The following is a 24453-nucleotide window of genomic DNA, read 5'->3' on the forward strand; positions in this document are numbered from 1 at the left end:
TACTCTTCGGTTGTCATATATTTAGCTTCCATAGTAGACATTGCATCATCATATTGTCCTACCAATTTCCAACACATAGGTCTTTATACAAGAATAAAAAACATACCATGTAATAGATCCTAGTAGTTTAAATGTTCTACATAATCTAAATCAACAAACATTGAATCACACTCTTAACTTTCAAATGCTGGTACCTCTCAAGTACTTAATTAATAACCCAATATATAACGTATCATTGGCTTCTTCTAAAATTCGTTATATATAATATATGCAGTGGCGAACGTACATAAACTTTGGGCGGGGCGTTTGATACATGCCACGACGACAATTTTAACAATCTTGCTCTGGTGTGTATGCTCATGTAAATATGTAATAATCAATACATCAATAGCCCATCCCGAGACTTAAGTTTATGTTGAGTTTGACATGAACATACTATACATAAAAACTCCTTGTTAAAAACTTAAGTGTATATTTTAGGCGCCGCTGCTAGCTGCAGTGTCCGCAAGTCACGGATCATGCAACCTTGAAGTTTCTGTTCATTTACTTAGGATACCAAACATCTGCAAGATAGACAAAAAGGCTCCATCATATCAAATTTAACATTCTAAGCCATTTACACGGTATAGCGAATATAATTCAATTGATGCATTTCATTGTCTTTTCATAAAGAAGATACTTGTTTATATATATGGATGTCAATTAGGTTGTCCACATCGTAATGGGCTTATCAAGATAGATTTATTTTTTTGAAACACTATCAAGATTGATATTTCTATTTTTTAGATATTGATGGTTCAAACCCAATAAAATCATATCCGAATTTGACTAAACAAAAAAAAAACTATGATTAATTGGGCTGTTCTTAGGGTCCAAGTAATAAATTAGAAATATAAAAATGGACTGTTTGGACATTGATGATTTTATCTCAAATTGATTTTAACATAGAACTAGATCTTGATCCGCGCAATCGCGTAGATTTTTATTTTCATTTATTTTTATATAAATATTTTGATTTCAATTTTAAATTGGTATAGATTATAATATATATATGTGTCTATCAATTTTTAAAACATAATAAGTTTACTCTATATTTTTTTCATTGAATAGATTGTTTCAAACTTTCACATGTATTTGTATCTTCTTCTATATATATATTTTTGGATTATTATTTTATTATTAAAATCGTAACTATATATATATAAAGATTAGTAAAATATTGTTTTATTGTCATATTCAAAGATATTGTAACATTTCGCAAATTCAGAAAGTTTTTAAAAAATTAAACTTTTCGCTTTATAGATTTATATTATCGAGTAAATAATTAAACATTTAATTTTTGTTTAATTTTAAAAATAAACTATATAGTTTAAAATTTGTTTTCATTGGTTTAAGATAGTAAAGATTAATCATTGTTAGATAATATGATTTTTGTTATTTAAAAAAAAATCTTTATAATTTTAAAAGTTAACATCGACAAATATTTAAATATTTAGCATATAAAGGTATAGTATTACAACATTAAATTATATCTATTTAATTTATAATATCTATAAAACTAATGGATCATCTATTGTTTAAATCCAATTATTGATAGCCCAATAAAAATTTCTGGTAGACCCAAAATTTAAATGATAAGAATGATAAGATTAAATATTAAATGTAACATGACTTTCTAGGAATAGGTCTATTTTTATAAAATCACACATGAATCAAAGTTGTGACTTCTGTTTTAGGGGGGTGTATTGAATCTGACATTTGAAGTAATTTGATTTTTAATGAGTTTGTAGATGATTACATAAGAATTAGAGAATTTGATGTGATTTTTGTTAAAACACTCTAGAATCTCATCTAAAACAGTGAGATTTAGATTTTTATTTTTATAACTAAGGAACTCTCCTCAAACACTCTAGAAACCATTAAAGTACTCTAAAATCTTCAACTTAAATTTTGTTCAATAACAGTGGATTTCATAGTGTTTTATGAAATGACAAGTTCAATAACACTGGATTTTAAAGTGTTTTTTAAAATCCATGTTGAATAACACTCACTTGAAACTGTTAGTTGAATCGTCCACTGCCAACTAGTTTGGTCCACTATTTCCGGTTAAAATTGGGTTTAGCCAATTTAACCGCATCGCATATAGGTTTGTCCATGACCGATCAATTATATTTTGAACACGGATCACTTATAGATAGCCCACCCATTTGACACTCCCATCTATAACGTATGGTGTGTAGTACCATGTAATATATATACACTAGATTACAACCCACGTTTTAACGCGGTTATGTTTTTTTTTTTACAAAACACAATAAATAAACTATTGCCGCTTAATATTTTGGATTATTTTGATCTTATGTTATGATAGTATGGTCTTCCTGTCCACATATAATTGTTTTCAGCATCCGATTTTAAAGATAACTAGATCTTGATCCGCACAATCGTGCAGGTGGTTGTTTTTATTTTTACACACATAAATATTTTTACATGATTAATTGTATAATTTTAATATATACTATATTACTAATTGTTTAATATAAAAGTTTAAAAGACAATAATTTTATAGTTTACATGCAATAATTTAATTTATTATTATCAAAAATAATTTAATTTACTTGTTTTGAATTGTCAATAATAGTATATTTTCAATCATGTGATACAAAATTCTAAATTGAAAGTCTTATTAGTTAAAGATAAAAAAATTAATTGAAAAGTATTAAATTAAATTAATATCACATTATTAATACAAAATTGTACATGAGTTTAATTATAATTACAAAATTAATTAGATATTTTAAAGGTTTGTTTTAGTTAAAATGAAATATAAATAAACACAAAATTAACTAAATATAATTCGAGTAAAAAATGAAATTTACATATATGTTATAAATAAACACGAAATTAATTAAATATTTAAAATATTGATTTTAATGCAAAAATAAATATATATTTATATTGTAAAAAAAAGGATATGAACGATTTTATTCAGATATGATTTCAGAGAATATATAGGAATATCTAATTAATTTGTTTGTTCAAAAAAATTCAAATATTTATAGGAAAAGAATCATTTAATTAACTTTCTAAGAGTGGTCTAAAATAAAAATATCACACATGAATTGAGTCATGACTTCTGTTTTTATAGTATAGATTTGAGTTTTATAATCTTTGTTGTGTTTTCATTGATAATGAATAGTTTATGAGACAATTTTTACGCATCTAAATATAGATATGATAGTATGTGCAGGAGTTTTTGTTTTTACATATAGTTGTAAATTCATAAGATTTATTTCAAACCTACTAAATTATATATCACTCTAAAAATATATGTATAAACAGTTTTGGTAAAATATATGCTATTTAACAGATTTTTATAAGTTATCAAACTGCATTATCTTAAACGGTTTATTTTTGGCATATTGTGTAAAATAATTTAAATGTACATATATAATTATTTCTTATATCATATACAACCTTTTTCTGTAAAATATGGTTGTTTGGGAAAAAAAATATTAGACAATACTTTATATTGTAAATAGTTTGATTTATATATTAGACAATACATATTGAAGTACAAAATACTTTATCTTAAGATTTGAAGGTATCCCTTCCTTTTTAAAAGAAATCACAAAAATATGTAATAAAATATATATTGGATATAGTTTTAAGATAACAAATTTGTGAGAGAAATAGTATGCAAGTATTTACATTTTTCAAAAAAATATATTTAGGATGAGATATTGTTGATCTTCAATATTTCACGATTCATTAGTTGTGTGTTAGGGGGAGTTAATTGAAGATGAATTTGTGTAGAGTTTGTGAATTTTGAGAGTTGATAGATTTAAAAAAGTTACGTGGATTATGAAAATTTATATACATTGACTTATGAAATTTGATCATAATTTTTTTAGATTGATATAGATTTTCATGAATTTGTATTACATCTTTTCTATCATTTTTTGTAAAATAAATATAGAATATATTTATTTTCTAAATCATATAGCATGATTATTTATTTTTTGCTTTCAAATTTAAAAGAAAATAATACTGATACATACAAAATTGAACAATTTTCTTAAATAGTCATTTCAAAAGATTTTGTCACAAAAAGAGTATTAAAAAGGAAAATGACCAAAAGAAGTTTCATTAAAATATAAAAGGCTATTTTACCCCTTACGGTATAGATGTATAAGTAATAACAAATAAAAAAAATAAAAAGTTGTTTTTATATGTTTTTTTTTCAAATTCGAACATTTCTATAATTTTTATACTTTTTCTATTTAAAAAAAAAAAAATTCAATTTTTTTTTTGAAATTCAAATTTTTTTTTTGAAACTAGTTTTAAAAAAATATTTTAAAATTATTAAGATTTATAAATCTAATTATTATTATTTATATTAAAAATATAATATTTTTAAAAATAATTATATATTCAAAAATGTAAAAGTATATAAATGTAATGGATTACAGTTTTGAACATATAATTTGGATTTAAAGTGTAATAGATATTTGGTAAGAATAATTATTTTGTTTTCTAGTATTTTTATCACAAGGATTTTGAAAATCACATGAATACATATGATATTTTGAAAGTTCAGTCTTATGAGTAAAAATGAATAGAATTCATCTCCCAATAACACTAGATTTAGTTAGAATTAGAGAATCAATAATAACTAAACTTTTTGAATAACAAGATATTTGAATGAATTTTGAAAATTCCTAAACCAATAAAAAATGATTCTACTATGATTTTTAAAATCCAAGAACCAATAACAATGAATTCTTAAAATTCATAAACTCTACACAAATTCATCTCTCAATAACCTTTCTATTCCAAAATGAAATATGCTGCAAAATATTTAGCTTTTTGAGTATTAATTATTTAGTGTAAAGAAATTTTGCAAAATATTTTGCAATAATTACAGTTTGCATAAAAGTATATTTAGACAAGGAATATTGATGATCTTAAATATTCTATGATTTAATATATAGTTGTGTGGCTAGTTTGATTTCGAAAAATGGAATATACTTAGCAATCTTTAGATCCGTTTGTTTCGGAATATCTGTGATATAGAAATACGTAAAAACCATGTGATAGTTTGAATATAGTAGATTTAAAATTTTCGTAACATTTTTACTGAAAATAAAATTAAATTTAGTATAATATATTAGAGTTAATTATTTTATAATAAAATAGATATTAGTTTACCTTTATGATTATATCAGAATCTTACTAAATTATTATCTTAGAAATCAACTATAAATTTATCAAACCCAAAAATTAATATTCTATTGTGATAATACATTCAAATATTAAATAGTAACCCGTTTTATACTCATGTGTACTTATATTGATTTTTCATAAGTTCTAACATATGGTAAATACGTTTTATAAATTGGGATGATACATATAATTTAAATATACTACATGAAACCAACATGTGTTGGGATGGGATAAGGTTATTTAAAATGTAAAACTACTTATTTGAAAATGAAAGAGTCGATTCATGTTAGGTTTAGACTCCAGTCTTCTGAAATTAATTGGTTTGGTTTGATATAGTATATACATATAGTTAAATCTATAGGCACATGATCTTTGCATATATGATATTGTTGGACTCATTTTTCAGAATAGGTAATAGATTGTACGGATTATGGTTATAATATGTTAGTGTTTATTTTAAATCAAAAATATAAGTAATAGATTTTAATTAAACCTAAATAGTTACATTATAGATAATATTAGTTGGGTCAATTTTAGATAATATTCCAAAATGAAATATGCTGCAAAATCTTTAGCTTTTTGAGTATTAATTATTTAGTGAAAAGAAATTTCGCAAAATGATTTGCAGTTATTACAGTTTACATAAAAGTATATCTAAGATAAGGAATATTTATGATCTTAAATATTCTATGATTTAATATATAGTTGTGTGGTTAGTTTGATTTTGAAAAAAAATGCAATATGCTTAGAGATCTTTAGATCTGTTTGTTAAGAATATCTGTGATATAACAAATATGTAAAATCCATGTGATGGTTTGAATATAGTAGATTTAATGTTCGTAACATTTTTTTATTGAACATACATTTAAATTTTATTTAATAAATTTGAATTAATTATTTTATACTAAAATAGATTATTAATTTACCTTTATGATTATATCATAATCTTACTAAATGATTATCTCAGAAATTAATTATAAATTAATCAAACCCAAAAAATAATATTCAATTGTGATAATACATTCAAATATTAAATAGTAACCCATTTTATACTCATGTATATTTGTATTGATTTTTCATAAGTTCTAACCTATGGTAAATGCATTCTATAAATTGGGATATATAGCTTAAATATATTACATGAAATCAACATGTGTTGGGATAGCATAAGGTTATTTAAAATGTAAAACCAATATTTGAAAATTAAAGAGTCGATTCATGCTAGGTTTAGACTCCAGTCTTCTGAAATTAATTGGTTTGGTTTGATATAGTATATACATATAGTTAAATCTATATGTACACAATCTTTGCATATATTTATTGTTAGACTCATTTTTCAGAATATGTAGTAGATTGTACGGATTATGGTTATAATCTGTTAGTGTTTATTTTAATCAAAAATTGTAAGTAATAGATTTTAATTAAACCTAAATAGTTATATTAAAGATAATAATTAGTTGGACCAATGTTAGTTAGAACGTTATAACCTTTTTGATAGTCCAAAAACAATCGAAAAAACATGACTCTGTTATAATAGATTAGACTAGATTTTGACCCGCGCTTTCAAAGCGCGGGTTTATTTTTGTTTTTTTCAATTGACAAATATTTAGTAAATGTCACATTTTCATATATTTGTGTTTTATTTTATAAAAGACTTAAAAATTTTATCTTTATTTATCGTATTTCATCTTAAATGACTATTTATGTTAAAAAAATTAAACTTTATTTTTTTAATGAATTAAGTTGGTATAACTCTGATAAATTAATTTTATTATGGGGTTAATATTTTAATTAAAAAATTATATACTTTTAATAAAGATTTATACTTTTCAATAAAAAAAATCAATTATTTTTATGAATGCTTAAATTATATTAAGAAAAGAAAAAAATAATAATTAAGAATAGTTGAAAAAAAATTATTTGAACTTGGACTCAATGGTCCAAAAGAAAAAAAAAGGTGAGAATTGAATCTGATTTTTTAATAGGCCCAAATGGCCCAAGAGAGATTTGATTTGGGCTGGATCCAAAAATAATGACCCAATATAGATTTGTTATTAATATTACTTAATTGCCCTTAATGAAACATGCAATGTTAGTGAAAGAAACATGCCCCTAAGGTAATTATGACAATAGGATCCTGCTTTAATAGTATAAATAATTAGACTCCAGTCTTCTGAAATTAATTGGTTTGGTTTGATATAGTATATACATATAGTTAAATCTATATGTACACAATCTTTGCATATATTTATTGTTAGACTCATTTTTCAGAATATGTAGTAGATTGTACGGATTATGGTTATAATCTGTTAGTGTTTATTTTAATCAAAAATTGTAAGTAATAGATTTTAATTAAACCTAAATAGTTATATTAAAGATAATAATTAGTTGGACCAATGTTAGTTAGAACGTTATAACCTTTTTGATAGTCCAAAAACAATCGAAAAAACATGACTCTGTTATAATAGATTAGATGTATCCTGAAACTCAATTTTCTTCACGCACTCTCTTTAAATCAACATTAAAATATCAACTCGACTAGCTTAACTAAGAAATTTAAGGATATGTGGATAATAGTTTTTGTGGTCAGGTCTCAAAAATTATGAGATATGTAAGCAATAGTTCTGATCGAAAGGTTTGTAATCAAGAGACATAACATTGGTAGAAATTACTTCCCCAGCTCTTAGATGTCCCTTCTCTGGCTGATCAACATCATCATCATCATCATCATCAATCTCCACAATATTGTCATTTCCTTGATTTAAGATGGCATTCTCGTTCAATACATTCTCTTGCGGATACAAATAGCTAGGAAGATTGCTAGTCCCAAATGGAGGAAAAGGAGATACGTTTCTAGGGAACACCGGGGGATAGTTGTTGTAGGAGGGCATTGGCTCAAGTCCCCCTGAAAAGAAACCGTTAGTGAAAGTGTTCCCTGAGAGGAACTACGGTCGTATTCATGTCCATGAGTCCGCTATTAAAAGATGGGTAAAGGCCGGTACATATGCGTTTGAAAGGTTCAGAAGTGTTCCCAAGATTATTATCATTCTACATAATCTAAATCAACAAACCCCACAATTGAATCACACTCTTAACTTTCGAACGCTTGCATTCCTTCTCATTCCTTTCATGTCAAACTCAACAAATTTGTTCATTATTTAACTTTGATAACAAAAAATCATTTATTATCATTCCTACAATTTTATTTCTATCGTTCTTTTAATATTTGTTCATGGTGTTCATGTGATGGTCACCAGTTATAATCTAACAATTATTCTGAAATTAAAGAACTAATCTAATCTATTAAAACAGAAGTACAAATAGAAAATTACTCTGAGTTTTCTTCAATAATTACAATCTTATGCCATTGATCAAAACACAGTCGTTTTACATTTTCTCTAACTCATTAATTCCTAATATTATGTTCTACACTAACCATGTCACATTATATTCGTTGGACTTGGTCCTTATTTATCGAAACTATGACTCCTTATTTAGCTCTGAACATTTGATTATTGATAGTGCTCATATCATATATATATATATATATATATATATATATATATATATATATCGCACTATGAAGTTTCTTAAAACAAATCCAAGGCCTGGGATTATAATATCCATTTTGAAGATGCAGTCTGCTGAGATGTTCTGTTTCAGTTCGTGAAGTACTACAGAAGGTAGTACAGGCGTGCGTCATGAAAATGGACCTGAATGGGAGTTTGGGTTTTGTGATTGCGTGAACTTGCTGAGCTTGGAAAAGGAAAGAAGATATATGTTTGAAGACATATTGACGTTTTCCATAAAGCAAAAGAGAGTTACTTGAAGATGAAGTTTTCCATTAAAGAAAATGGAAAGTTGTCTTAAGTGTATTTGGAAGACTTGGAGAGCAAGTTGAAGACGTGGAGAGCAAGTTCTGGTAGCTATATAAGGAGGGGTGTGCCTTATGAGACAGCTAGACCTCATAGAAGAGAGAGAGAGAGAGGTTTCCTTGGTGTGTGGTACTGCTTGGTGTCGAAGGACATTCTGAAGCATTTTCTGATGGAGTCCGATGTGGACTTAGTTTGGTGGCGTTTGAGTTGGCGCTTTGTGTGGTGGAGTTAGCCATCCTGTGTAGCTCGTGTGAGCTTTGTGTGTGCTTGGGTGATCAAGCGTTTTGGTGTTACTGGTGTGCGTTGGATGCTGACGTACTTGGTGAAGTACTTCTGAGAAGTGGAAGATTGAAGCCTAGACTCAGGGGGAGTTTAGCAATGGCGGTTTCATTAAAGAGATCTGTGAAGATTGCAGCTGTAGAAGACAGTGTGCTCCGGTGAGCCGGATGGTGATCTATGCATGCGTGCTTGATTCCTAATCTTTGTAGATTGCTACTTAGAAAAGAGTGGTAAACACTAGTGTGTGTGTTGTATCATATAGCAATTGTAGGTTGCTCCTTGTTCTAAGTCAATGAAATCTGGACGAGGTCCTGGGATGTAGGAAACAAATCCCGTTAACAAATTTTGCGTGTTTTACTTTCTGTACTTGTTTTTCGTAGCCTCATCTGCACTAACAATTGGTATCAGAGCGGGTCACCTAAGTTACTGGTGAGATCGTGGATGATGAGGACGGAACTTGTTCAGGAAGTAAGACAAAGTTTGATTGAAGATTGATGAAGATGGCGTGATGGGATTTCTTCCTAGGTTTGGAAGCTGATGATCTTCGAGTTGGTTTTTGACCATGATGTGACTCATAGGGGGAGATTGAAGACATGGTTTTCAAGCCAGTTATGATGAGTGCACATGCATAGTCAAAAAGGGGGAGATTGAAGATGCAGTCTGCTGAGATGTTCTGTTTCAGTTCGTGAAGTACTACAGAAGGTAGTACAGGCGTGCGTCATGAAGATGGACCTGAATGGGAGTTTGGGTTTTGTGATTGCGTGAACTTGCTGAGCTTGGAAAAGGAAAGAGGATATATGTTTGAAGACATATGAACGTTTTCCATAAAGCAAAAGAGAGTTACTTGAAGATGAAGTTTTCCATTAAAGAAAATGGAAAGTTGTCTTAAGTGTATTTGGAAGACTTGGAGAGCACGTTAAAGACGTGGAGAGCAAGTTCTGGTAGCTATATAAGGAGGGGTGTGCCTTATGAGACAGCTAGACCTCATAGAAGAGAGAGAGAGAGAGGTTTCCTTGGTGTGTGGTACTGCTTGGTGTCGAAGGACATTCTGAAGCATTTTCTGATGGAGTCCGATGTGGACTTAGTTTGGTGGCGTTTGAGTTGGCGCTTTGTGTGGTGGAGTTAGCCATCCTGTGTAGCTCGTGTGAGCTTTGTGTGTGCTTGGGTGATCAAGCGTTTTGGTGTTACTGGTGTGCGTTGGATGCTGACGTACTTGGTGAAGTACTTCCGAGAAGTGGAAGATTGAAGCCTAGACTCATGGGGAGTTTAGCAATGGCGGTTTCATTGAAGAGATCTGTGAAGATTGCAGCTGTAGAAGACAGTGTGCTCCGGTGAGCCGGATGGTGATCTATGCATGTGTGCTTGATTCCTAATCTTTGTAGATTGCTACTTAGAAAAGAGTGGTAAACACTAGTGTGTGTGTTGTATCATATAGCAATTGTAGGTTGCTCCTTGTTCTAAGTCAATGAAATCTGGACGAGGTCCCGGGAATGTAGGAAACGAATCCCGTTAACAAATTTTGTGTGTTTTACTTTCTTCACTTGTTTTTCGTCGCCTCATCTGCACTAACAATTGGTATCAGAGCGGGTCACCTAAGTTACTCGTGAGATCGTGGATGATGAGGACGAAACTTGTTCAGGAAGTAAGACAAAGTTTGATTGAAGATTGATGAAGATGGCGTGATGGGATTTCTTCCTAGGTTTGGAAGCTGATGATCTTCGAGTTGGTTTTTGACCATGATGTGACTCATAGGGGGAGATTGAAGACATGGTTTTCAAGCCAGTTATGATGAGTGCACATGCATAGTCAAAAAGAGGGAGATTGAAGATGCAGTCTGCTGAGATGTTCTGTTTCAGTTCGTGAAGTACTACAGAAGGTAGTACAGGCGTGCGTCACGAAGATGGACCTGAATGGGAGTTTGGGTTTTGTGATTGCGTGAACTTGCTGAGCTTGGAAAAGGAAAGAGGATATATGTTTGAAGACATATGGACGTTTTCTATAAAGCAAAAGAGAGTTACTTAAAGATGAAGTTTTCCATTAAAGAAAATAGAAAGTTGTCTTAAGTGTATTTGGAAGACTTGGAGAGCAAGTTAAAGACGTGGAGAGCAAGTTCTGGTAGCTATGTAAGGAGAGGTGTGCCTTATGAGACAGCTAGACCTCATAGAAGAGAGAGAGAGGTTTCCTTGGTGTGTGGTACTGCTTGGTGTCGAAGGACATTCTGAAGCATTGTCTGATGGAGTCCAATGTGGACTTAGTTTGGTGGCGTTTGAGTTGGCACTTTGTGTGGTGGAGTTAGCCATCCTGTGTAGCTCGTGTGAGCTTTGTGTGTGCTTGGGTGATCAAGCGTTTTGGTGTTACTGGTGTGTGTTGGATGCTGACGTATTTGGTGAAGTACTTCCGAGAAGTGGAAGATTGAAGCCTAGACTCAGGGGGAGTTTAGCAATGACGGTTTCATTGAAGAGATCTGTGAAGATTGCAGCTGTAGAAGACAGTGTGCTCCGGTGAGCCGGATGGTGATCTATGCATGCGTGCTTGATTCCTAATCTTTGTAGATTTCTACTTAGAAAAGAGTGGTAAACACTAGTGTGTGTGTTGTATCATATAGCAATTGTAGGTTGCTCCTTGTTCTAAGTCAATGAAATCTGGACGAGGTTTCGGGGATGTAGGAAACAAACCCCGTTAACAAATTTTGTGTGTTTTACTTTCTGCACTTGTTTTTCGTCGCCTCATCTGCACTAACACATTTTGTGGCATGCAGATTAATTAGTTTAATCTTTCTGTGAAATTCATTTCATAATTGCAACAATCTTTAGTAATTGCAATTTAATTGTTAAAATGTTGCCTATGGAGTATAGTATCAATTTGGTGGCTTACGGAGTAATTGGTTTAGTAATTGCAAACAAATTATTATTGTACTTTACACCTTTTATATGATCAAACCAGTTTATAAATTTCAAAAATATTGTTTTCAAAACAAACTTGGTGTACAATTAAAAATAATGGTATGTACTACTAACCATTAAAAAACAATTTGTATACCGAGATATCTATCTAAATTCGTTATGAAAATCTAAATTTAGCTATGTTGATAATCGAATAAAAACAGATATCCCAAAACGAGTATATAAAAACTCAATATCTGTACCTAGCATCCACATATTTTTCGGGCTTTTCATAACAATAAAAATATTTTAAAATATTATAGGTTGTTTACAGAAATCTCTGCCATATTAACTACTTTACATATTTACACCTAAAATCTAGCATAAATATTTTACGTGATACACTCAGTTACCAACTTAATAAAAAAATTCCAAGGTATAGAGTCCCTACATTCAATAAAAAATCTAATTATTAAATACGAAATTAATTAGCTCACTAAGCACACCATCGTCCTTATATATATACTAGATCGTTTGTCCGCGCTACGCGCGGATTTTTGCTACATAAAAACTTAAAATTTTAATTGTTGTTTGAATTTTAAATATTATAAAATGAGTTTTAGTTAATATCGAATGTTTAGCTTTTGCAAATATGGCCGTAAATGAGATGTTTTGTCGTTGAAATGTTGTTTGTTACGGAAAGCTTTATTTGTTGTAGGATGCTAAGTTAAGTGTTGACTTCATGTGTGAATAACTTTTTTTGTTCCTCTTTACGAAGCTTTGAAGATTTTAGTGGTGTTCAAAATATTTGTTGTTGAGGCGATCAGTAGTTAAGTTGTAATTTTGAAAAAAATAATTGAATTGTATTTGATATAATTCTTTAAAATGAGCTGTGTTGATGTTCTGAATAGAAAATTAGAACATTGTTGATCAACATTAATTTTCTGTGTCAAAATGATTGACATTTTAACATTTATTATTTTATGTGTCGTTTGTACTTATTTAAAGTAAACCAACAACGACCTCCATTTTTACAGCATCAAATAAGAAGATAAACCCATTTTAATTGACTATCTATATCACTTAGTTTTGAGTTAATTGTAAAAAGAGTGAAATTCAAATAAATGCTTTTTTAATCATTTAATTAATTTGTTATATTTATATTATATGAATTTTTTTATTGCTCCCTTAATCCACAAATATAATTTTTTCATTTGTTCACACATATTAAAAATATAATAAATTTTCTATAATGAATGCACTAATTTCTATAATTATAGTAACTAAATGTATAAAATAGTAAGTTAATTTATTTTAGTTAAGAGTATGACTTGTGACATTTATTTAAAATGTTCGCTTAACTAAATTTATTACATTATCTTAAATTAAATATTATTTTTTTGTATTTGGTAAAAAAGTTCATAGTTTAATTATCTTAATCTATCTATTTTGTCATATCAAATTAAGATCAAGATTTTGTGTAATGTATTTAACAGTTTTTGACTGTGTATATGTGTTTTATAAAACAGTATGAGTAGACATCCTGATATAAAACCATAGACATATTATTTGAATTGCTGAAACGAAATTCTTATTTTTACTTAAACACAAACATTCCAAAAAACCACAAAACATTAAGAGGGTGAATACATATGAGAAAATTCTATTAATTTCACAAGGAGAAAACCGAAGTGGTAAGGAGATGAATCATTTTTTTGTGGATTTGCTTTTAGTGGCAATCTAACGGTGTCATACGCTATTGATGCTAGCTAGCTAGACGGTGTTGGGATGGGAAATCAATTTCCGGCTGTCCAAACACACTGTTGGGATGGGAAATCAATTTCCGGCTGTCCAAACACACTCTCTTATGTAAGCCTGAATATCCAATGAATTTGCCAGATCATCCAAGTAAGAAAATAAGTCTCCTGTAGGGGCTAACTAACCAAACCAGTCCAGTCACAACAAAAAAAAAACCAAAAAAAACTTAGCAAAAGATAAACATATAGACCTCAAATGTTAAGATTTCGTTTATTATCAAGAAAACTGTCATTTGCTTGTAGGACCGTAAGTCACTGAAAACACTCATGTATTGTCATGCATTCATTGCACGGCAAGATCAATTGAAGTTATGAGGAAGAAATAAAAATATAAACAACATTATTAAAGAGATTGGAGCACTTTACCAGATTACTAAGACCTTTGTAAGGTTCATCCTCAGTGGAGATAGTGGTTGAAGCATAGAACTCTTTGAACCTCTGAAAACTTAAGAGATCACTGAAGAGTAGAAGTCTACCAATGTGCTCTATTGTATTGAATCCATTGTTGGAACACTGTTTTGACCGTATAACAAAGAGTATAAGAGAGTGTACGTATAGGCATGCATATATATATTTATATATATATATACCAGTCAGAACCATGAAAAAATCAATCAACACACTACAAGCTTTTGAAAAAATTAAATTTTCAAAAGTAATACAGTATTTATAAGGATAAAAAAATCAAGAGACAACCTCAGTAAAAAAAAATTAATAATCAGGAGACTAACCCTAAGCAGAGGACCAGATCCAACTTCAAATCTCTTAAGGAAATTTTTAATCTCTTGAGCAGACGACCCTTATACAGCAATAAACAACAAAAATACCCAATTAAGCTAGTAAGAGAAAAAGAAAATAAAAACATAGTAGTGACATCTACTTTTAGTCGCATATATAAAGAAAAGAAAAACCTAATAGAAGAGGTAGTCGTTTTAATTTTTTAGTTTAAAGAAAGAAAGGTTATGATATAACACTGAAGAATGGCTTGACATCTTATTATGATGCGTTCATGTGAACTAAATAGTTAATACTTAATACAAACATGATGTTGCACTGGCTAACTTTACCTTTGCAGCTTCTGATACCAAGTTTGCAGAACTTTTCTTAATACCTGCGATGTTGAAATGGGTTTGGTGTTCCCCTATTCAAGCTGGTGAAGGAGATTATGAGAAACAAAGTAAGCAGGCTTTATTCTGTATTCTTGAGCTGTACCAAGCACACTACTCAATCACTGAACATAAGTTTTGCAAAGATAGGGAATGCAAATTTACCTTCAGACTCAAGTGTCGGGGCCTCTATTTCTACGTTTAGCTTCAGCTTGCATTCCATAGTAACAGTGAGGAGGCATGATATCCCCTGGCTACACAACATACTTAGAAACAGGCAAGCAAGTGAAGTCAGCCAAAGAGTCGAGCAGAATATGACTCACTTATCTCGTAAAAGGCACTGAAGACCCCAATGTTTTGCAGCAAAATTGATGGCATGTTGCAAGAAAGATTATGTGTCAAAATTATCATATGCTTTTGTGTTTATACTGTTATTCAATGCATAAAATGTATTCTCCATCTGCATTTTACAAACTCTTATCTAATAAAAAATAAAATTAAACTCAAACCTAGCAATGGTTAAAAGAGCCCAAAAACGCCAACAAACTGCAATCCTATGTACTAACATGACATCATAGAACCTCTGAGCATTTGTTAAAAACGACTGCAGACCCAAATTAGACTAATTTGTGAATAATAACATGAGTTCAAAATTGAGTTTATTACGATGTGGTGAAAGGGTGATACACTTATATCAGTGCTTATTATGGATGCCTTGCATATCATTCGACAATTCCAATGCTTTCTACAACTATTTCCCCTCGCATAAGCCTCTTATAACATAGCTGTAGCTAACAGCATCAGGCGGAGAACTCAAACTTTACCTCACGAAGCAAAGTAACGGTTTTGCCGTATTCCAGATTCTTGCATAAACCCTCCAAGAGGATGTTCATATTGTAGACACTGAAAGCAAACCCACGCTTCAACATCACATGGAGAACACCTACGGCAAAACAGAAAACGCAGCCGTTAAGCACATAAACCTGAAATTCAGCAAAGGCGATGAAAATTAATGGCTAGAGGTTAAAAATCAATTCATTGCATCAATTTTGGTCCTACGTCTTACCAGATTATTTGGGAAAGCATCCTTTGAATCACCATCAGAGTTAACCAGCGGAGCCCTCAATAACTTCATAGTAGAATCACATTAAACAAAACTAAAGAAAGAAAGAAGGAATAGAAAGTTAGAGCTTAATTGAAGATTCTCTTGTACATAAAAGACTAATCTTGAAAAAAAATTAACAAAAAGCAAGAAACTCAAAACAACCTGTAAGAGTAATTCAGAGTCAGAGACTGGTAGAACCTGAGTGTCCGTTTCTTTCCACTAAGATCGGCCTATACGAAGGGCCATCTGCATACCAACATTTCACAGAGAGCGAGAAAAAAAACTTCATTAGATATATAAAACACTGAAGCGCCATATCCAAAGAAAATATTATACACAAATGTGAGAATCGATCAGAAACAAACCAGTGGAGAAAGGACATAGTCAAAGCGGTTGGTGGAGATGTATGAGGAGAGAAGAGATGGAACATTGTAGGGAAATCAGTCTTAACGCAGTATGGCCTGGTTTTTGAAGCGGCTTATGTTTATGTTTTTTGGTGGTGGTTTTAGGGTTATTGGAGATCTGAAAGGCGGCATCAGCGGCTAGTAAGAGAGGAGGGAAATCGGAGACTGATTGTGTTGAGGCAAAACGTTTTGGCTGAAACTTGTGCTTATTACGATCACTACCAAAACGTTTTCCAGAGAACATAAAGACGAAGTAAAACCAATCGATCAAGTTCTTAGTGAATACAATTGAAGTCAATATTGTTTCAATATTTTAACCTAAATGACATGGCTAGTTAAGGATCTCTAATTGACTGATTTTTTCAGCTGATGTGGATGCGTTTAAAGGGCTTGATATCTTGCTTTTAGTATAGGTTAGATATACATCTCTTACCTTCTATTTTATTTTCAACACGCAATAAAAAAACACTTTTGTTTGTTAGGCAAACATATTTTACCATCTTCTTCTTAGTTTTAGCACTCCGTTCACCATTACAAAAAAAAATTCGCTAGGTTACATGAGACCCCTTTTTCTATCTCATTCAATATGTTCTTTACCAATCTTTGTGTCTATAAAACCAAACACACACAAAAGAAAACTTTATAATCTCTTCATTTATGTAATAAAAAAATGTCTAACCTCACACAAAAGTGTATTTTCTTCAGGGAACCAACCTCTCTCTTGAAATCAGAGTTTAAGTATATAATACCATTTCGAAAATTAGAACCCATTATTGGATAAACCAAAACCCAGAAACGATGATCTTAAATAGAGTTTAACCACAGTTTCTTATATGTTGCCTTCTGCTCTTATCAGTGAACTTGGATGCAATGATCACCCAACTAATCAAACAAAACAACATCAAAATTAATCGACCCAAGATCAGAGACAAATGATACTAAACTGAAGTCATTTTAATCCTAAAAACAGTTTTAACAGTGTGAAACACACAAATTATGTTATGGAACTCTTTAGTTAGCAGAATCACATAGGGACATGATTAAAAATAGCTAATTACTTGCACCAAAATCAAAGTTTTTTTTAGTAAGAAGAAGAAATTTTAAATGGATCTCACGAGGTAATTGTGAATGTTCTTTTACAATCTGAATAAAGCTAAAAGAAATGTTCTTCAACAAAGCTAGAACAGAATCATATATATAAGTTAAACTAACACCCGCATGGGTGTGCGGGTCAAAATCTAGTAATTTATTATTTTGGAATTTTTGGGCTTAGAACTAACCCTTTTCATACGGTCTAACGTAACCTGTTATAATTACCCTAAATAATTACTAGGGTCCCTAATTACTAAGTTTGCATAATATTATGCTCTTTGTTTGGAGAATTCATTTGATGCATGCCACTACGACAATTTGAACAATCTTGCTCTTGTGTCTGTGCTGTAAATATCTAATAATCAATACAGCAATAGCCCATCCCGAGACTCAAGTTTATGTTGAGTTTGACATGAACATACTATACATAAAAACTCTATTGTTAAATACTTTGGTGTATATTTTAGTCACCGCTGGTAGCTGCAGTGTCCGCACGTCGAACACGGATCATTCGACCTTGAAGTTTCTGTTCATGTACTTAGGATATCAAACATCTGCAAGATAGACAGAACCGCTCCATCATATCAAATTAACATTCTAAGCTAAAGAATTTAATAATTACGCATCGTATTTACACAGTATGTTGAATATAATTCAATTGATGCATTTCATATTCTTTTCATAAAAAAGATACTTGTTTAGATCTATGGATGTCAATTAGATTGTCCACATCCTAATGGACTTATCAAGATAAATATTTCTGTTTTTAGATATTGATGGTTGAAACCCAAATAAAATAATATCCGATCTAAACAAAAAAAAAAACTATGATTAAATGGGCTGTCCTACAGTTTTCAAAGATAGTCTTTGCAACAAACTGTTCTCAACCGGTAAATATGCTGTTGATATTTGAAAAATGACCAACATTTACTATCCATACAAAGGAATTTCGATAAAGTAAGACTTTCTTATCTAACTTCAGGATCATGCATATATCAACATCATATACAATGGCGGACAAGTTTGTACGTAGTGTTACAAATTTTCCTTCTGCTATATTATATGTTGATTATGTATCTTCGGTTTAGCTATCTGAATCGGCAAGTTAATTTCCTTTCTTACAAAAATGAGCCATCCTTATGGTCCAAGTAATAAATTAGAAATATAAAATTGATTTCAAATGGAATCTTCATGCTTAAATGATCATGTCCAGTGGACTTTTTTTTTTGGGCATTGATGATTTTTCTCTCAAATGTATTTTAACATAATATTTTAACTATTTGGATTGTCGACTAACCAACTAGTTCGATCCACTTTTTTCCGGATAAAATTGGGTCTAGCCAATTAACTGCTTCGCATATAGGTTTGTCCATGACCGATCGATTATATTTTGAACACCGATCACTTATGGATAAGCCACCCATTTGACACTGCTATCTATAGTGCTATGGTGTGTAGTACCATGTCTCCTGAAACTAAAATTTCTTCACGGGTTCTCTTTAAATCAACATTAAAATATTAACTCGACTAACTTAACCAAGAAAATTAAGTATATGTGGATAAATAGTTTTTGCGATCAGTCCCAAAAATTGTGAGACATATAAGCAATAGTTCTGAGTTCTGACCGAAAGGTTTGTAATCAAGAGACATAACATTGGTATAAATTACTTCCCCAACCAAGGATTTTGACAACTGCCGAAATGATAAATGACTCATGAAGTCATGATATATAGATGGCAGAGAAAAAGGAAACATAAATTGATAAAGAAAAAAAAAAGCAAATCAACAAGAAGAAGAGATGCTACATCCAAAGGAATATTTAAAATGAAGTACAATTAAAAAAGAAGAAGAGAAAAACAACATTCAGAGATAGATATGATAGAGAGAGGTCTCTAATAGATATGATACCTCAAAATGAAAACTAAACAATACTTAAAGGGATAGATCAGCGCCCCAGCTCTTAGAAGGCCCTTCTTCTGGCTGATCAACAGCATCGTCATCATCATCATCATCAATCTCCACAATATTGTCATTTCCTAGCTTTAAGATGACATCCTCCTCGTTCAATACATTCTCTTGCGGATACCAATAGCTAGGAAGATTGGTAGTCCTATGTGGAGGAAAAGGAGGAACGTTTCTAGGGAGCATCGGGGGATAGTTGTTGTAGGAGGGTATTGGCTCAAGTCCCCCTGAAAAGGAACCGTTAGTGAAAGTGTTCCCTGAGAAGAAACCAGTAGGAGCCATGCGAGGAACTACGGTCATATTCATGTCCATGAGTCCGCTATTGAAAGATGGATAAAGGCCGGTACATATGCGTTTGAAAGGTTCAGAAGTGTTCCCAAGATTATTATCATTTGATAAAGCACCTTGTGAATATTGACTTAATATCCACTGACGATGGAACTGTTGTTCCATCTCCTTCTGCTTCCTTTCCCACTGTAGCTCCCTCGTGTGCGAGTTCATGTGACCACCTAGGCTTTGAGAGGATGAGCACCGCTTATTGCAAAAGCGACAAATGAAGCCGTTTCCTGTTGGGACAGCACCAGATCCGAGACTAGGGTTCTCACTCCTCCTTTCAGTCACAACTTCCTGAGAATCAGACCCTAGTCCCGGATTGTTGTTCTCCGTTGCCGTCTCCTTGGACTCCTCCACAGCCACGTTAATGTCATTGCATGTTTTGAGTTGGGCCAGGGAAGAGCTTGCAGAAGACATAACTTGGTTCTCCATATCAATATATTTTTCTTTAGTTTGTTTAGACTGACAAGTGATATTTTATCTCTGTGTGCTAGATTCAGAGACGTGAGGACGCTATTTATTGAGAAGACAACCTCATCTCTCGTTAACACTTACGGTATAAAATCTCCATTGTGTAAAATTAATTAAAGTCAGAGCTACATTTTCAATCCATATCCAAGAAGATATGGTTATTTCTTTCTTTGTGTTGATTTTACTCATTTTGTCTTCCTGTGATGTATGGAAATAATTTTTACAATCTGTATTTACACTCATTCTTACGTAATATATACCACCACTTTCAAATTTCAATCCATTTTAGAAGTTATCTTTGTTTTACTAGTCATCTTTTTCTTAAATGTCACTGGTCAACATTAACTAATATGTACCAATATAATTATATAACTTGGTATTTTCTGTGTAATGGTATTAAAAATTATTGGCCCAAAAATATTTGAAAATGAAAAAACAACCAATAAGCTAGCTAGTCAAAGTAGCATCTTTCAGTCTTATAGGAGGATGATGCTATTCTTAACCTGTTTGACTACATACTAGATTTGCTTCTTCTTTGCCATGAGAGAAAAATAGGTAAAATAAACTTGTGAGATTATTAGCTTTTTTGGTAGTAGACAACTTTCACTTTCTATGTTCTACACTTCTACTTGGGAGTAAAAATTATTAACTAAGGGAAATAAAGTCGTAAGGAGTAGATTGCGTCTGCTTGTAAGAGATTTTCTAAAACTATTTGATAGATCTTATTAGTAGGGGTGGGTACAAGCAGAGTACTTGGTATTTTGATATATTTAGTTTTCGGCTTGGCTTGTACGAATAGTAAAATTTTGGACCTACATTTGATTTATTAAAAACGAGTACTTACAGTTTCAAGTACTTGCTAAAAACGACGGATTTCCAAGTTACTTATTTTACTATTTGTTACTTCTAAATTACTTGTGAGGTACTTGATAATTATTGGTAAATTATTTGATAATTCGTTAGAGTTTAGAGATAAATAACTTTATTATAGATAAAGAATATTTCATTGTTTTTATGTTTTAGTAAATTCAGAAAATAGAATATATAAGAGTGAGAAAATTCCAAGATGCTTATATAAATATATCACCTATGTTTGATTCACTTATGAAAATGGAAATATAAACAAATTATTTTACTATGATTTAGAAAATGTGTTTTTGCTCATTAACAAAAGCCAGTAACAAGTCAAACGACACCAATTAATACTTATATTTGTTTTGTGCTTATAAATAATTTAAACAGATTACTTGATATTAGACTTGGTCAGACCAAGTACTGGATCTGACGAGTTAAGTAGAGACAATTAACGAGCAAATGTGCCACCCTTAGTTATTAGTACCTTTGTTGCTAGCTAGTGAAAGTAAAGCTTATCCTTGGTCTAAATTTTTTAATTAGCAACACTGACTAACATGTAAATTCGCTGTATATAATTTTTTGGTTGAATAGATTTTAACATTCTAACAAACGTTTCAAATACCTTGAAAATGTAATTAACGGGGATCATTTCGCCTTGAATATCAAAATAATATTTTTTTAAAAAGAAATTACCACAAAAAACTATTGTTTATGTTGCAAGGCAAGACCAAACCAGTAGAGATAACTGACAAGCTGAATTTGAAAACATATTAGAATATTTGATAATTGATACTCCCTATGTTTCATATTAAGTGTCGTTTTGAATTTGTGCACACGGATTATGAAAAAAATTAATTTTGTATGCTTTCTATATAAAAACACAAATATCTATACACATAACCATATTTCAACCAATAGAAAAATAAATTGTTGAATAAAATTAATAAATTTTGCATTGAAAATCGAAAATGACACTTATTTTGTAACGGAAAAAAATTTCTACAACAATACTTAATATGAAACGGATGAAGTATATACATAAGTAGACCTATGAAATCATATTTAAAGTATTACTAAGAAAGTTCCATTGATTTTTAACGGCTACAGTCTGCCAAAGTGGAGGTAAGTTTTGTTCTTCAGTCCCATCTAATGCGGCAACCACGAGCATGAAGCATCTCGAGCAATTCAGGTCTGATGGATGCCCTAATCAAAACCAAACTATGTACATTAGTTAGGTGGGTGAATTAAAAAATAAAAATTAATGAAAAGATTAGCTGTAAAAATAAGATAATTTTTTTTGTGCTCTAATCCGCGCACACCAGAGCAAGATTGTTAAAAACTGTCGTTTTGGCATGCATCAAATTAATTAAACATAAAAAAAAGAGCATAAAATCATGCAAACTTAGTCTTTGTTTTGGGGTATTTATAAAAGGTTACGTTGGACAGTATGAGAAGGTTAATTCTAAAATCAAAATTACGTCTAACCAAGTCCACAAATACATTACATCTACAGTGAAACGTTAAACATTATTGGTCGAAAAAACATTTCAAATATTTTGAAAAGTAATTTTTTTTAACCTTGTGGTATCTTCTTTATAGTTTATACGCTCATTGTTGAGAACACCATCGAACATATTATTCAGTGAAAAAAGAATATTTGGAAGAAGTGTCTGAAATAAAAGATTTTAGTGCTACTAAAAAACTGAGATAAAAATTGACATGTCAAATGCCGACCAGTTTAGAGAGATATGACAAAGTTGATTATGTTAATGCATTTGGATGAATGATGTACGCCATGGTGTGCACTAAAATAAGTTATGGAAGAAGCCATTGAGGCTATAAATTGGATACATTTAGTTCTTGCCCAGACATAACACACTCTAGCTATTACAATGTAACCGAACAACACCTTGATCAGCGTCCAACTCTTCTACAAGTTCATGAACTCAAACTGCTTTTTTTGGATACTCTTCCGTTGTCATATATTTAGTTTCAGACATTGCATCATCATATTGTCCTACCAATTTCCAACATATAGGTCTTTATACAAGAATAAAACATACCATGTAACAGATCTCATGTAGTTTAAATGTCCTACATAATCTAAATCAACAAATATTGAATCACACTCTTAACTTTCAGACGCTGGTGTACTTAATTAATAAGTGATAATCCGCGCCTTACGCGGAGTGAAACTTAAATTTATACAAATACAATAGTTCTTGTTTTCAAATTAAGCATGATGATTGCTTGTGTAAATCTTTTTTTCTTTCTTATATCATGTATAAATCTTGAATGACAAATTATGCATATTCTGTTTGTCTTTCTGTTGTTCGTTTTTTTAATACATAAAAACACTCACACTAATAATAATGTGATATAGATGGGGAAGGTGTGTTCACTGATCTTTCCAAAAAAAATTATTTACCATTTATCTGTTCGAAATAGTTTTGGTTTATCTTATTTACATCACATATATCTTAATATGTACAATTTATAAAAAGCGAATCACAAAATTGGATATAATTTGAATCTAGATAGATATTTTTTTTTAAATTATACTTTATATATTTCTCTAAACTTATACTATTTCTAACTACTCACATTTAAATATAGCCTAACTTTTGCTACAAATATCTACAATTATTTTTGAAATAATACGAACTTTCATATTTTACTAACTAAAGATTTTCAAATAACCAATTAGATTTACTTAATCTCTAATATTATATTTCCTAAATCATTTTAAAAATATTTCCAAAATCCGGTCAAAAATATTTATCACCAAATATTTAGTATATTTTAATATGAATATTTAATTAAAGATTTTTAATAGTTTTAGTAATTTAGAATTGTTTATAAAAATTCAATGAAAATTTCAAAATTAAAATATTCAGCTCTCAATACCTTTTCAATGTAAATTTCAAAATTAAAATATTTGTGTATTTTATATGGTATATAGTTTAATTTAAATAATATATATATATATATTTAATCTGAATACCTATTAAATGATACTTCATATTTATATAATTTTATGATCATT

The 24453-nt window shown here is 30.4% G+C and overlaps 1 protein-coding gene and 1 long non-coding RNA gene across 2 annotated transcripts; both read right to left on the reverse strand.

Annotated features, from left to right (window-relative positions):
- Positions 1 to 13806: 13806 nt before the first annotated feature.
- LOC125593289 lies at positions 13807 to 18221 on the reverse strand. Its single transcript, XR_007329211.1, has 3 exons — positions 15351 to 18221; positions 15147 to 15229; positions 13807 to 14592 (listed from the first exon to the last, which is right to left on the reverse strand). It is a non-coding gene; the product is annotated as an uncharacterized LOC125593289 (long non-coding RNA).
- A 1197-nt stretch (positions 18222 to 19418) lies between these two features.
- LOC111213713 (zinc finger protein STAMENLESS 1-like) lies at positions 19419 to 20809 on the reverse strand. The gene has a single exon (XM_022715532.2). The coding sequence runs from the start codon at positions 20511 to 20513 to the stop codon at positions 19719 to 19721; it is 795 nt and encodes a 264-aa protein (XP_022571253.2). The 5' UTR covers positions 20514 to 20809; the 3' UTR covers positions 19419 to 19718.
- Positions 20810 to 24453: the final 3644 nt, after the last annotated feature.

This window comes from Brassica napus, chromosome C9, assembly GCF_020379485.1.
Source record: "Brassica napus cultivar Da-Ae chromosome C9, Da-Ae, whole genome shotgun sequence".
Taxonomy (NCBI): Eukaryota; Viridiplantae; Streptophyta; class Magnoliopsida; order Brassicales; family Brassicaceae; genus Brassica; species Brassica napus.